This window comes from Lepisosteus platostomus, chromosome 3, assembly GCF_059453375.1.
Source record: "Lepisosteus platostomus isolate fLepPlt1 chromosome 3, fLepPlt1.hap1, whole genome shotgun sequence".
NCBI lineage: Eukaryota > Metazoa > Chordata > Actinopteri > Semionotiformes > Lepisosteidae > Lepisosteus > Lepisosteus platostomus.
In genome coordinates this window covers 78,187,484-78,203,696 of record NC_142613.1, presented here as the reverse complement: position 1 = coordinate 78,203,696, position 16,213 = coordinate 78,187,484, and the positions used below count along the sequence as shown (strand labels likewise).

The 16,213-nt window shown below is 36.2% G+C and overlaps 1 protein-coding gene across 1 annotated transcript in view; it reads left to right on the top strand.

Moving 5' to 3' along the window:
* The window catches only part of nkain2 (sodium/potassium transporting ATPase interacting 2), a 271,975-nt gene extending 256,596 nt beyond the window's left edge, over window positions 1-15,379 (top strand). Inside the window, exons 5-8 of the mRNA XM_088626942.1 lie at window positions 3,532-3,592; window positions 10,000-10,081; window positions 11,038-11,075; window positions 11,797-15,379. Coding sequence (XP_088483068.1) covers window positions 3,532-3,592; window positions 10,000-10,081; window positions 11,038-11,074 — 180 coding nt within the window. The 3' untranslated portion in view covers window position 11,075; window positions 11,797-15,379. The remainder of the gene's footprint in view (window positions 1-3,531; window positions 3,593-9,999; window positions 10,082-11,037; window positions 11,076-11,796) is intronic.
* Window positions 15,380-16,213: the final 834 nt, after the last annotated feature.

Genomic DNA, 16,213 nt, shown 5'->3' with positions numbered 1-16,213 from the left:
GCGCAAGCTGTGGAGCTTATATGTGATATTACTCTAATTCAGACTGATCTTTACCAACTCTTTGTGATCAGTACAAGCAGTAATCAATCCTTGATCAGAACAGGCTGGTGAATGTTAGGGTCTAGAAATAAGAGAATATAGACTAGAAAAAGATTTACAGTGGTGAAGAAGGAACTGAGGTTTGCAGCTGTTTAACTCACATCTTTTTAGGAGTAACGGTTATTTTTAATGCTGGTAGCATAGAGAGGGCTGACTTGTTTTCTCATTGTGCCCTAGTATGATAGCAGTCAGACTTTACAAGCATTTCTAGTATTTTTTTTTCCATATCTTCCTTGTCAGTAAACATTTAAGTTTTCTTGCTGCTGATAAATATTGACAACCACGGTCCTGGAGCAGTATATCAGTTTCACATGCTTTCTTCTGTAATGTTTCATTAACATCCTCTTTCATGTCTCTTGGAAATGTAGATCTACAGTAGACCCCTTTTTGCAGAGTTCGACTGAAATCCTCAGATTGTGTTTCAGTAAACAAGTACTTACGTCTGTTTCTCAGTGCATGTGTCACTGATCTAAAATAAAAAATGACTGAGTGATAAATCACCTTTAACAGCATCCTTACTTAAACAAACGTACCTGTAATTAAACATAACTCCATACCATGTTCATTTATTTCTTCTTATAGTGTTCAGTATAGTGCATAGCAATTAAATGTTTTAAGGTTTTGATAAATTAAATGCATGGTCATTTTTGAAAATGACAAAGAGAATAAATCAATTTAAATAAATTAGTAATATCGGTAGTAAAACACATTGCCTTTGCAAAGCTTAAAAGCTTAGCTGTTTGATGGGTCTTCAATTCATGTGGCAAGCTTTGTCGTCAGCGAGTTGACTCAAGTGCATAGTCTGCACTGCTTTTAAACAGCAGGAGCAACCTGTCACATACAGAACAAAATGTGTGGTCAATGATTTGGAGACGTTTAATTTAAACATTTTGTGGAAGTTAGATTTAATGGAGAGAAAAGAACATGTGCAGTTCCCAGCAAAAATACCTTATTTTGTAGGTTGGATATAAGAGACATTAGACAATGCTGATGTCCTTGGTCCTTGTGGCAAGCAAATATCACAAAAAAATACAGATGAGCAAAAAGTACTAAATTGTTAACTCATGTCCACCAATTATTTCTCTGTTAGATAATTGTTTCAGTTATTTTAGAACTTCAAAATTGAATTTAAGTGATTGTTAATATTTAATAGTGAGTGCATCATTCTGAGGGAGGTCATTAAGCCGGTCTTCAAGAGGATGGAACATAGGAGAAAGTAGGCCTCAGGTCTAGATACTGTATATAAGACAAAAAATAATCTCAGAAAGATTATCTCCGAGGAAAGAGGACTTCATAAAGACAAAGAAAGCAGGATCTGTTTGGGTAATTCGAGCACTGTAAGAGTACCAGGCTGTTAAGAAAGGTACTTGTCTTATATTGTTGAAAATACTAAAATTCAAATTATGGAGTCCACTAAAAGACATCTCCCATTGGTTAGGGACGTAGGATAGGGAAATTGGTTCCCATTTCTTTTGTACAGTATATGTCTTTAGTGTGATTTAGTCCTGGGGGGGATCCTTGATTAACAAGACTCTGGAAATGACTTTCTTTCTGCCCTTTCAAGGTGTCTTGTCTCTACCTCAGTGATAATTCTGTATTTTCTTTGTGTGTAGAAGGCAGGGCTCATACAGTACAATTATCATTCATAAGTCTGAAACATTGTGTGTAACATTGGGTAATAAATATCTGTTCGTCTTCTTAAACTTGGACTTGGCCTGGTGGTTGTTAATAAATTACGAAGCTGTGCCAAAGACGCAAAGAACACGTGTACCATTTAATGCCTGGGATAGACTGACTACAGAGAGTGACGTTATTATTAAGCTTTATAATTTGGATGCCGATTTTTTATTTTGATTTTAAACTTTTTATTTTATATATACACACCCATATTTTTACAAAAAAAAAGTATTAACTTTTTATATTATAAATGGGCCGTTGCTATGGTGGTGTAATTAAAAAATGCCTAATCTCTCCACAGCAGTCAGTCAGTCAGTTAGTTCTTTTGGGAATATACCTCGAGTGAATTGAGAGGTTTTTCTTCGCACTGATGTAGGCGATCTGAGTCTTTCTGTGCAACTGAGCATGCATCCAGGGTAGCTGCCAGTCACTGGCCTTTCGTTTTATTCGGTGAGAGAATGATTTCCCAGAGGGACCTACTGTACACTATGTTCAGAGAGCATTCCTTTTTGTAGTTTTGTATTTACTTAAAGGACACTTGTGCTGGAGCATCTCTATTTTTTCTGGCATATTTTTATACATACTTTATTATCCTATTAGTGAAAATACTGGTGTATTGTGAACTACTGGTGAACATACTGCTGTTCATGGGTTAGCAATATTTTTATACTCACTCCAGGTGAAGGTATTGAGCTATCAATAACAAAACTTATATGGTGAAGGTTTCATAAAAACCCTGAAAACACCTTAAATGTTTTGTTCTCATTCTGTGAATTTGGTGGACTGCTGGAGCCTAATCTACCCAAAACTGTAATATTACACTATTTATCATAACATTTAGATGACCACTCCATCCAAATACACATGGTATGAAGAAAGCTCTCACTCAGATTTAGGGTACATTTAAATACACAATTTAGCACATTTCCAGCTTCAAGTAATTCATTAATAAATCAATAAATCTCAACACACTGCAGTAAGTCATAACCATGTTTCTCTGGAACTTCTTGTTACTCGTTTATATGTTTTGGTTTGGTTTTGGTGTTAATATTTGGTTAAATGGCAAATTGTGAAGAATGATTTGGGTTAAAGGTGCAAGGTGGAGCAGTGGTCAGCATATCTGCTTTACAGCTCTGTGTTCTCCCTGCTTTCACATGCGTTTCCTCCAGGTGTTTTCCTCCCACAGCCCAAAGACATACTGGTACAGCATGTTAATTCAATTGTGGGAAAACTGCCACTGGTGTAGGTGTGTGTGCTCTGTGATGGACTGGCGTCCTGCCTTGAGCCTGTCCCTACTGCGGTAGGCTCCAGCTCCTCCACGACACTATATTGGATAGAGTGGGAGAAAATGAATGGTTGGATGGATTTTGGTTGTGAATAATAGTCAGTACAATATCCCTCTTTGCTCTATTTAAACATGTAAAATTGTAGTGTACCTATGTCTTCTTTAGCGTACACCATAATTTAACAAGCAAATACAATGTCAGTAACCTATTATAATGACTTCTTTATGCTGTCTGGTGAAAATCAAGGTACTTGCACACTGTACTTTGGCTCAGCAGAATTTTTATTCTCTTTGACTTTGCTATGGCTCTATATCCATTAAGAATGATGTGAGTGGAATAGTGAACCCCAGTACTATTAAACTCAAACATAATCTGCCACTTTTATTATTTTAAAGTTACAGTAAACTGAATGTTGAAAGTTTGCTTATTTTGTCATAACTTTGACTTATATAATTTTATTTTCTTTCAGCTTGCTGGTTTTATTTATGCATGCTATGTTGTGAAGATAATCACTGAAGAGGAAGACAGCTGTAAGTAGTAAACCTCCCTAAAATTCTGTATCTGATTATTTTCATATATAATTTGTATTGATGTATTGTGTTGCCATTTATTGGTTTAATGAAATTTGTTGATTGAAGATGAAAAAAAGACTTAAAAAGGCAATGTAATAAACAATGTTAGGTGTTACGAAGATGCACATCCCAGACGTTACAAAAGTATCATGCTTCTCCAGCAGTCTGAATATCCTTGACTTCCAGCACAGTTTTCTATATATCTCTTAGCCATGGCTCCTTGAGAAATTGCTTTGGTTTCTAACTAATACCTTTAGAAATGTATCTACCACAGACGTTTTAGGGAAATGCCCAATGTTTAAATCGTTTAAAATGGAAAAAACACTAGTAACACTTTTAACAGATAATATCTAGAAATTTAAGGTGCTCAATTCTCTTCAGTACAAACAATAGAATTAACAAGATTCACAAATGAACTTTAAAAGATTGATTCCCTTAAATGAAACTTTTGCAGAACCTTGCTCTACAGAAAAACACCCTTGCCTAACTATACCTATTGATTTTTAATTGATATTTCAGTTAATGGTACAGTAGTTAGCATTGCTGGCTCACAGTACTGGGGCCCTGGGTTTAATTCAGGACCTGGGGTGCTTTTTGTATGGAGTTTGTATGTTCTCACTGTGTTCACGTACATTCTTCCCTAGTCCGGAGAGATACTGGCAGGTTAATTGGCTTCTGGGGAAACTGGCCCTGGTGTTTGTCTGTGTGTGCCCTGCAATCGACTCGAGTCCTGTTCAGGGTGTATCCTGCCTTGTGCCCATTGCTTGCTGGGATAGACTCCCCCTGATTTCAGTTATTATTAATTTAGTTAAGATGCAAAAGGTCTTTTTGTTTAAAATCAGATTTGTTTACAACTTCAGATTGCTATGAATAATTCTGTCTGTGTTTACCTTTGAGAAATATTTATATATTTTTAATATTCATTACCATTAGGATAAGCCCTGCATTAAGGATCATGCTCTAGTGATTAGAGTTTTATTTTTGTTGAATTAAAGTAAGTAAACTCCAATGTACTGTGTCAATCCTTTCAATCCCTGAATTAAAATAAACATTATGGATTATTAAAATGTTTAAATTAGAGAAGAATTCAAAAGGAGCTGTTTAGTGACACAAAGCTGCTTAGCGACTTTTTTTTAAATTAAGAGAAGCTATACCCTGTAGTCTACTATACATCCCTAATTACTGCACATTGAATTTTGAATTTCTCAAAGGATAAATAGTGTTTGGTTTCTTAACTGTGGCTAATGTGCATCAGGCCTAATATTGCAGTCTTTTTTCTCCCATCCAAAATAAATAGAATCCAACATATTACTATTTTCATTATCTCTTCATGTACCTCGTACCAGAAATGGAACCATTAGCATAGGAAATTAAATGCCAGATCTATTTGCTTGTTTTTTAAATTGTATTGTCCTTTGTTGTTTGCTTTTAGAAGATATGTATCTTTAATATAATATAAATAATGGTTTGGTACCCATTACCAGATTAATGAAATGTTGATGTTAAGAAAATAGATCAGATCAAAATAGTCCCTGCATTAATCAAAGTAGTATCAGGTAGATGGTCCCTGTGCATTTTTAAAAGCTGTTGCAGATAACCCTGTAGAAGACGTTTGTATGTACAGTAGGATGTGGAATTCAGGAGACGTAAACATGTAGTTCTGTGCATCTTAAATGTAATGTAAACACAAATATTAAGGAAACTGTGTGTAAATGGCTGGTAATTTAAAAACTATAAAATGTTAGTGCAATATCATTGTTAAGGCACTGTTATCTCAGTGTATGAAGGTTTAACTTCCCTACTGCACTACTATACTACTATACTACAATACTATAACTAAGAGACTGTTTTCCATTAAAGTATTTACAATATTTAGGTGATGGTATGAAAGACAGGTTTCAGGCTACAATATCCATAGATGGTAATCAGATACTATATTGATTTGTTATGCTGCTGTTATGAGTTTACATTTATATATACGACGTCTGTCAGAAAACTGTAATAAAATACATTCACAAACACTTGGTTCATTTCAGCTAATGAATTCATCTCTCAGGTAATTATGATAGTAATAATATGTTGTTGTAGTTCAAGTGGGTAGCTGCATCAACATGCGTAGGCTGCAAAGGAACTGTCACGTTCGTAAACCCCTCCTCTTAACGATCCAACCCCTACTCTTGACGCTCCAGCCCTTTCTTGTTTTCTACTCATCTCCCGCACCTGCTCCCTGTTCCAACCCCCTTTTCAGTTCTCCTTAAAAGCCAGGCGCTCACTCTGTTCCGGGCTCTGCTCTGGTTTCTGTACCAGGCGAGTCCGGACCTGGAAGCGCCTGGCCCCGTTAAGGTTTTATTTTCTGTTCCTGTTCCCCCCTGGTTCCTGTTTTTAATCGTCAGTCTTGGATGGACTGCCCGGCTTTGGACTTTCGCCTCCTTTTGGATTCTCCTTAGGACTTCTTCCTAGATTGTTTGCCTCGGCCACACCTCCCCCGAACACCAGCGCACCGAGGACATGCCCCCTGTTTTCAGCCCCGTATCCTGCATGACTTTTTCCCCCGTGTTTTCTTCACTTTTCCCTGGATCGTGTCGTCCGCATAGGGTCCAGATAGAACTGTTCGTTACAGAATGCAGAGCCTTAACCTGGACCCTGCGGACGGCACTCTGGCAGCCTGGACTCCATCTGGTTTTGTTTTTTTTTCCTTTTTTTTCTCAGGGCTTCGGAGCCGCGTACTGTCATAATTGTAGTCCCTCCTCCTTAAGAGCGCTCCGGCTCTTTTACTTCGGACCTGATTTTGTGCACCTGCCCCTTGCTCCAGCCTCCTTCCAGCCCCCCCTTAAAAGCCAGACGCCCACTCAGTTCGGGGCTCTGCATTGATTCCCGTATCGTGCGAGCCCGGGACCTGGGAGCGCCTGGCTCCGTTATGGTTTTAAGTTTCTGTTCCTGTTCCCGTTCCCCCTGCTGGTTCCGACCCGGTTCCCGTTTTTAACCGTCAGTCTCGGATGGACCGCCTTTTTTCCCTCGTGTATTCTCACTCGACCCCGGATTGTGTCGTCTGCACAGGGTCCGGAAAGAACGCTTTCGTTACAGGAACAAGTAAAGGTTTATTCCATGCTAAAGAGAGAAGCAAAGAAACACAGCTTTTCGGCTGTGGACACCCAAAACACCCGAAGAAGGCTCCACAGCCAAAACATTGTGTTTCTTTTCTTCTCTTTTCAGCATGGAATAAACCTTTACTTGTTCCTTTGTAGAATGTTATTTACATGTAAATAAGAATAGCCTTTATTTGTTATTATTATACACCATCTTTTTCAGTGAAACTGTCATTTTAATTAGAACCTAGTGATATCGAAATGTATGCTCCATAGGTTACGTATTTTCTTTTGAGAGATTCTGCAAAGAATTTTACTTAATAAATTATCCTTCTAATTTAAAAAAACCATCAGTATTACTAAAGTGTGTTTACTCTATCAAGAATACAATAAGTATTTTTATAATGGTTCATTTATAACAGTAAATAAGAATAATGAAGATGAACCATGGAAAACAAGCCACTACTACTTTAGGGATTTTCTTTGTCATTGTAACTTCAATTCATGTAACAGATAAAATATCTGCATGAGCATAAGCAATGTACATTAGAGCTCAAACTATTAAATTACAGTTCCTTGTAATTAGTTAATTTAAAGGGTAAAGTCCTCAGGCCATTGAATGAAAAAAAAATGTATTTAAAGCTTTTATACCACAAAAGGAAATTGGGATGTTAGTATGAGAATGCACAAGATGCATTAAAGGCTTTTTGCTGTGATAACAAGGAAATTAGGTTAGACCCATTGTGGGAATTGCAATCAGGTTTAGAATAATAGATGTCAGATGAGTGCTCGAGTTGGTTCACCAAGACACTCATCATGGACAAATTTGCATTTATTTTGTTGACTGAATTAATTATGACGGTTTAATACAAGAGGACTAAGTATACAAAGAATACAGACAATAAAAGAAAATTAGCTGTGACTGTAAACAAACAAATCTGACACTGAAGACAATGTCAAGAGATATATGTGCCGCTGGAAAGAGAAGCAGTCTCTGTCCAGGGCCAAGGGGAGCCGCTGAATATTGAGCTCGTGAATACTAATACATTTCCCAAATGGCCCCTAGAAACTCGTGCAGACAGCACAACTGAACTTTAAACAGGCAATACTCATCCTTTCCTTCCAGAGAAGCTATTTTTATCAATAACAGTTAACAGCCAGAATCAGTTTTGCACATCGACACATTTCATCCAGTTATTGCTGTACAAATATTTTCATTGCCCTCTTAGCAGGTACTCTTTGTCTAAAAGGCCAACTCACCAAGTTGGAATACATAGAAGAGAGAGAAACTACGGGTTTTCTTACCAGTCAGCGAAGGCCGGGTTTGTCAGGGAAAGAATAGCTGCAGCCAGTGACTGAAAAATGGTGAGAGCTGTCAAGGAAAACTGTAAAACAGTCGTCAGTGAAATCATCAACAACCTTCAAAATGATCAGTTCACAGAAGACTACGACTGAAGAATTACAGCATAAGGTGTAAACCTCTCATTGGCACTAAGAGCAGAAGTTTCAGCATTTATCGCTGACACCTAGACAAATCTTTACCAAAACGATGGACTTTGGTCTTTTAAAGAGTGGAGAAAGAAAGGAGAAGCAGCTGTAGAAGAACAGCACTTCATTTGTGTAGAGGTAAGGTCACAGTTGGCCACCTCTGGACCTGGCTCTTGTCAGTATTGAGATTAAACTAATGATGGCAGCAGCACAGCAGAATGACTTCTGAAGTTACAGAAACATTTCGTCTGTCTATGCAGAAGTAAATGTGTCCATACTCATTAGCTGGTGCTTTACCATGTAGTATTGCAGTTATCCAAACTGTACAGCCAATGCAACCAAGCAGTTTATGAGGAGAAAAAGAACTTTTGGAATGACAAAGTCAATCTCCAGATTTAAATCCCACTGAGCATGTGTTGTACATGCTGGATTGAAGTCGGAGCGACCCAAGCACAGGCAAGAACTCAGAGTGGCTCCTGCAAAGGCTTGGCAAAGAATATCAAAGATTCGAGCTTCATGCCTTTACAGCCGCAATGGGCCATGTAACCAATTACTTACTTTTACACTACGAAAAGTGTAAAGATATGTATGAAAATGTGTTGGAATTACATAGATAATACATTTATATAGTATCTATTGAATTTAAATTGTATATATTATATATTGTACTTACCATACAAATACACATTTCTAGACTGTAAAGCAAAAATAACAAGTTTCTAAATAAAATATTTTTTTTACTTTTCGAGCAAAGTATTTTTGGAGGGTACCTCTGGTTCTACAGCTCTCTCTTTAACTATCCAAATGTGTTGAGATGGAAAAGGGATAAGGATATTGTTGTTGTTATCAATTAGGCATGCGAGTCACATTTGGCTCTTTAGTATTTTTACAAAGGTAAGCCTTTAAGCACTGCAAACAAAGGCAAATCTGGACCTAATTCTACATCTTTGGCCTCGGGACCAGCTTTAGATATAGCTCATGCTTTGCTGTAGGCTGTTTCAGATTTTTGATAGATCACTGTGACTCACTTGATAAGAGAACAACATGTTTTTGAACAGAATTGAACAAAGTGTGTGTGTGTGTGTGTGTGTGTGTTGGGGGGGGGGGGGGGGGGGTCGGTTATGTGCAATTATTACATACAAAATCATTCTTTTTTAAACACATTTCTTGGAAGGCAACATTTCATCCCTTTTCCAAAGCTTTATTGCTTATGGTTTCTGTAAAACAGATGCCTAGTCTTGTATTAAAATGGAACAGTCAGGTCCAAATAGCAAACAGCACTGTGATAATCTTGTTAATCTTAAAATAGTCCTGGTATTTTATGTGATTTGCTCATCCAAGAGGCATTTTTCATATTGTATTGCTCTGTGAATATCGGCCGTTTTGAATCGACTGATAGTATGCTGCATTGGATTTTCAAGTACAAGTCGAGATAACGGGGAGGCATAGTGGTGAGTTGATTAGTAAGGCTGTCTCACAGCTCTTGGGTCCTGCAGTAGGTTTCCAGATGAGGTGCCTAGTGTAGTTTCGGGGGTTTCCATGTAGTGTACCAGCCAAGGCAAGAGCCATGAGTTTCCAAGGTGTCAACTTCCTGTGTACAGTATGTGTCCTGTGATAAACAGGTTCCCTTTGTAGGGTGTAGCCCTGGTGAGTGCTCTGTGATTCTGGAAAAGGCTCTGGATTGCTGTGATACAGTAGCTTTCTGATAATGGATGGAGGAAGTCTATGTATTGCCCATGTACATGTATATTACCAGAATAACCAATATTTGTTTTCTTTTTTCACTTTCAGTTGATTTTATAGGAGGGTTTGATTCTTATGGTTATCAGGGTCCACAGAAGACATCACATTTGCAACTACAGCCAATGTATATGTAAGTATAGCTTTTTTAAAAACTTTAATACACTTTCATTTCTAATAACAAATAATACACTGTAAACCTTTGACATGTCTCTCTTTAGGTAACAAAAGGTTCAGTACGATTTAAGGAGGAATGTGTTTTTTTTCTTCTGATTTATAAATAATAAGTAGATATTTATTTGCTTAAGAAATTATAAATGAGAAATACAGCACGTAAACAAATGCAAGATGGAAATTGTATTACCATCAGTGCTAAAAGTTGTAGCTTCAATTATTGTAAAAGATTAAAAATGCAAAGATTCAAGTTACAGTGAGATGTGGGTAATGTTAATTGATTTATTGGACTTCAGTTTATATATTGTTTTATATAATCATGAAATGATAACATTTCTTTTGAATCACAAATTCTGTACATAGATTTTCATGTCTTGTAACTAAACATAGGCATAGAACCAACAATAGGCTTTAGCTCCAGATTTAAATGCTTTATTCAGATTGAAGCTTTACATGTAAATGTATTGTACAATAAAGGTTTTATGGGCTTGATTGACAATGTCTCTTTACATGCAAGCTGGAGGACTGGGATATAGCTTTCTGAGCTTTTTATAAATGGCTTTATAAAGTTATAAATAAAATTCTCCAATATCTGGGACCCTGTCAGCAACAAAGGAAAAGATACTTGGCCTGTTTTTGTGTTAAGCTACGCCTTAGACCAGCATCAACGAACTTAATGTTAGCCTGTCAATGTTACAGAGATCTGAAAGAATAAGAAAGAAATAAGAAATAAGAATAAGAAACTGAGATGGTTACAGTAATTCTAAAATACCAAGACACTTGTCTGTTGATTGGTAGAAGTTTATCATATTCAAGGGATTGTTTCTTTTTTACAAGCACTACAAATGTTATATATACTGTATGTAAGTGACCAATGTCCCATGTTTACGTTTTCTTTTCCCAAATTAAACATAGGGAGAAAAAGCGAAATGAACACAGCCCGTTACGATAAGGTAAGCAAATAAGTCAACGTCTAGGTCCAAGTTTCTGGTTTTCCTCGAAATATGTTTGCTAAGTGTCTGTCCTTCGTGGCGGGGGGAAGGGAGACCTCTTGATTGCTTGTTTTTTTAATGAATCTGAAATTGCATTGCATTTGGAGTGCCTCTCTGTTGGGGTCTCAGTATCACCCCGTGGTGCACCAGCAAATCCATCAATGTGTCATTCCAACCATATGCTCTAGAAAACAGTGGCCTAAGGCCATATGAGCTGCCAGTCTGCAAAGTGGACCTATCATGGCAGTAAAACTGAATTTGGCATTCCCTCTACTTAAATAGTGAAAAACTGCAGAAGTGATCCTGTCTCTCTTTGTGAGACAGTTATGTGTAAAGGATCCTTCATATGGTTTAGATGGACCAGCACCATGGTGCAGGGCCAAACCCTTGGTGCATTTCTGCTTAGGGTTCAACCAGGATGAAATTAGTTTGACTTAAATCTCTACATTCTGTGGTCCTCTTTAGTCAAGAGTGTGAGAATAATGATGAGTTTAAATTGACTGTACATTCAAAAAATGGTAAGCAAAATATCTCAGAATATTGCTACTGTCAGGCAAATCAGATAAAATGTACCGTATAATGTACAGTACTTTATGTAGAGACACTATATCTTGTAGGAATTGCTTTAAAACACCTTGCGAAATACTGATATTTTATCATCATTTTCTTTTTCTTTCTTTAGGTCAATGTAACCAAGAATACTGCCTTATGAACAAATCAAAGAATAGCAACCTTCTGTTTTTTTCTTTTTCATAGATGTCTTAAAATGATACAGTGTCTTATGAACTGGTTTAAAGAAGAAAGCGAAATTAGAGTCTGTGGGGGTTTTTTACCTTAAAGACTAAAATGCACTGGACTCTCCTTTGACTCTCATCAACAAACACACTAGTAGCAAGTTACCGAATTGGCTTGAGAAGTTGTGACATAAGACACAAGAGCGCCCTCTTTTGGTGCATTTCTATGGAAGTATTCATCTCCCAGCTGATATTTGCTTCTTTACAACTGACGAGTAACCAGAATAAATATACTTTTAACAGTATTAACACTAATCAACTTTTGCAAGAGATCAGATTTTCAACAAAGAAGATTTTTACATACTTGACTGGCACTGCAGCATAGGCCAGGATTTTACAGAAAATATTTGGTGTTTTTTACAAGTCCCAGATACCATAAAAAGTTCTATATCTGCTTAATGGCAAGATCACAGGGTTGTGGCTCGTAATCTAAAACACATTATAAGGATCATGACAGAACAGAAAGGAATTTTGTATTTCTATTTCGCCAATTGTCGTACGATATTTTGAGAGTGGTAAGTAGGAGTGTCACATTTCCTTTAGTGTCTAATAATTAGTGGATATGCATTCTGCAATGGATTATGTTATAGAAGTTAAAGTGAATATTGAAACAATCAATAATTTGATAAATTCAACAGTATTAAAATCCTCTTGGTTGAAAATCTTAATCCTCAATAAATGTTTTAATTCAATTAGACAAAACAGGCCTTATATTCCAAATGCTTAAATCTCTATTATCAACAAGGTTTTATATACCTAAGTGTTTTGGATATAGAGATCAAATTTTAATTTCATCGTTGTAGCTCAACACACTGTAGAACTTCCAAGATCAAAGTTGACAAGGGAGAGCAGCTTAATAGCTGTGATAATGGATGTCTTGTAAGCAGTGTTTTGAGTTAAAAAGCAAAGAGATTTTTTTTAAGGGGACTCCCTGCATTTTATTTATACTTTTTATTTCAGTTTCAGTTTGCAGCAGTTAAAATCCTTTACACCAAAATGTTACTTATTTGAAATGACAAATTATGTTGCTTATTTAACTTTAACATTTTAATTAAATGGATTTGAATTGAATCTAATTAAGATATTAAGGCTATGGACAAGCGTGTTGAAATTAAATGTACTTTTTTTTTAAGTGAGCACTAAGACATCTTATGGAAAGACAAATGGAAAAAAGTGTTGTAGATTTCTATAAACCTAGGGCCATTTTTACCATGTGTAACAGTGTTTACTTTTTTATAGTTCATTTATAATTTATTATATTGTGTAAGTGGGCCTTTTTTCTTACAACTGTATAAAGGAAAACAAAAATATTTGTAATGGTCCTTTACTAATAGTGTGATGTTAGGAGGGAAAGTGATATGTGATAGAGTTTGGATTTTATCTTATATGTACAGTATGTGCTGTGGCTGAAAGTTGTGCTTTGTGTAGTGGGTGCCACGACAACTTGAAGAACCCTTGAGCAGCTCTGTGCATTCGTAGGGACATTGTGCTTTTCTTTGCCTCAAGGGATTTCTTATCCAAAAAGGTTTACATTTATCCCTTCTCCGTGACTTAAAAGTCAGGTAGCCATTGCATTTTCAAACTTGACAATGGAAATTAGTAACCAGCAATTTGAAATGTAATCAAAAGCTTTCCTTTACAGTGTTAAAGGAGCAAAGTGGTGTTGCATTTGTAGAGCACGAGAATAACTTTATTCCTAATTAAAATCAGTCAATTGCAATTCCTTAGCCTTTATTTCCTGACACGAATTAATTTGCTGCTAAGGAACAACATAAAAAGATGCTTTTTATTGAAAGGAAAGAGTTTTCTTTGTGATCCAAGCAATATGTTCACCAGGGTCATACTGTACTTGAGTTGGTTCTTAGGACATTTATTGCAAGTCTTTCTATAAGTTAATCATAATCTAAGAGGTAATTTAAAGTTTGGGACACTTGGTCACTAACTGTAAATGCCTAACATATCTTTTTATGTTTGCTGATGCAAATATGGCACCTAAAAACAATATATTTGTATTTTGGTATGTATATTCCTATAAAGGATATATTTATACACATAAACAAAATTCAGAAAACTAGCCATGAGTCAATACTGTAAAAGATGGCAATGTGGGTTCTATTTTTTTTCTTAACATTCCAAATAACATTTGTTATTCCTTTCTCAAATGGGTGCTTAACATCTGTGACTGTAAAAACCAACCCATGGAGTTGTTCAATTCGATAAGAAGGCTGTATGTGTCCACAGTTCAGTGCAGCCCAATGTTTACATCGTAGGTCCAAGCTTGCTGTCTTAAGAGAAGACTCTAGGATGAGCAACAGCAGTGCACACAGTAGACTGGACCATCGATCACAAGCCAAGACACTGTTTAGCAATAAATGTACTCATTAGAAGAGTTGAATATGTTCATATACATGTAAACTATGAAGTTTTTGGTATTTCAAAAATGTTTCCCTAATATTTATACAGTTAGTACAGTTTGACATTATAAAATGTTGTGGGGGTAAAAACCCATCATGCACCCTTGGCAACAAACATTCGCTACTATCCTGAGATGGTTCTTGGTGCTAGAAGCACATTTTTAGGATTAGCCCCTTCAAAATGGAACAGATATCAAGGCCATACAGATAATTTATTTTAAATAAAATAAGACAAATAGCAAAAGCGATACAAAACAGAATTTACCATTTAGGGGTTTGAGTTGGGAGCTGCATCAACATGTGTTGGCTGCTAAGGAGCAAATATGGGTTTATTCCACACTAAGAAAGGAGAAAGAATCGCAGCATTTCAGCTGCGAAACCTTGTTCCCGTGGAGATCTTCTTCACCTGAAGGTCAGGCCGTCTTCACCTGAAGAAGGCTCCACAGCCAAAATGTTGTGTTTCTTCTTTCTACTTTTCAGCATGGAATCAGCCTTTGCTTGTTCATCTACCACTTACTCCCAGAGTTTTAAGGCAGTGTAACCCAGATTTTTAAATTGTAAGTTACATCATTCAATGTATGCAGTGCTCTAAAAGCATACAAAACTATTGCAAAAATATTCGTGCATGAAATCACCCCTGAAGTATCTTAGAAAACAAACGTGTCTCACCTGAAAGAAATGCAAGACACAGTTGCCACCTCCTGCACTCTCTCTGTATTCAGTGGTTATATTACTTTGTAAATAGAATAATATGAATTCTGAACCAGTTCTGATATGTTGTGAGGTATACCAAATGTTGTATGGGTCTGAATTCTGAATTAGGCTTTTTAATTTGCATATGGCAAACTATATTTATGAAAATGTATTTCAACCTTTAAAGAAAGCCTCGTGATATCAAGCAGCAACCTGTCTAGAAGCTTCCTTCCCATCAATGCCAGTGGTTTTGCTTGGGTTCAGCGCGATCTTCTATTTTTAATTAGGTTTAGCTATTTTTCTATTTCTGTTACTTTTTAAAACTACTGTATATAAAGTATAATAAACTGAGACTGTGAAGATGCTAATTGTCCTGTTTGTTTCTATTCTGAAATGTCCTGGTTTGTTACTGCATATACTTCATTTCTGGTTATATACTGAATATAACAAGACAGATAAAGTTGACAAACAGGTCAAATGGTCAAAGAAACTAAAATATTAAGTGTAGCATTTGTTTTAGAGCTCTTTGTTAAGCATCTCTAACATCTGATTAAAAGCCCATTTTTCATTAATAAAACAAATAATAGTAATCTAAGCTTAATATTTGGAGTTTTGGAAAAGAGGCTGTCCATTGTAGTGATTGTGATAGGGCTCATGGACTCTTATGGTGACATACTGTATGACAGGATAATCCCAAGGATAGGAGACATAGGAAGCATAAGAACGTTTTCAAACAAGAAGACGCTATTTAGCTCATATAACTCATTTGGTTCCTGATAGCAAATTTAATTATGGGTGTCATTTGCTTCTTGAAAGAAACAAGGGTTTCAGCTTCAACAAATACTCTATATTCTTCCAACCTCCCACCACCAAAATTTTTTTATAATCTACTTAAATTTGGAGTGCACTGCTATGACATTACAGATTAGTTTCTTTAAGAAGACATCTGATATTGGGCACATGTATATCAGTGTTATGGTGGCATCTTTGTAGTGAAATAGTTAAGACAAATAATTTTGAATGTTCCTGCATTGTCACATACAGTATGATTTGGATCATAACCAAAGATGAAGCACATATTATGAATTTGTAAAAAACAATAACAAACAAAAACATACAGTAAATATGCATAAATATGTGTTATTTCCTTTTAAGATGTATACAGTATTACAATATTCGTTAATTTTAACACAGGCAC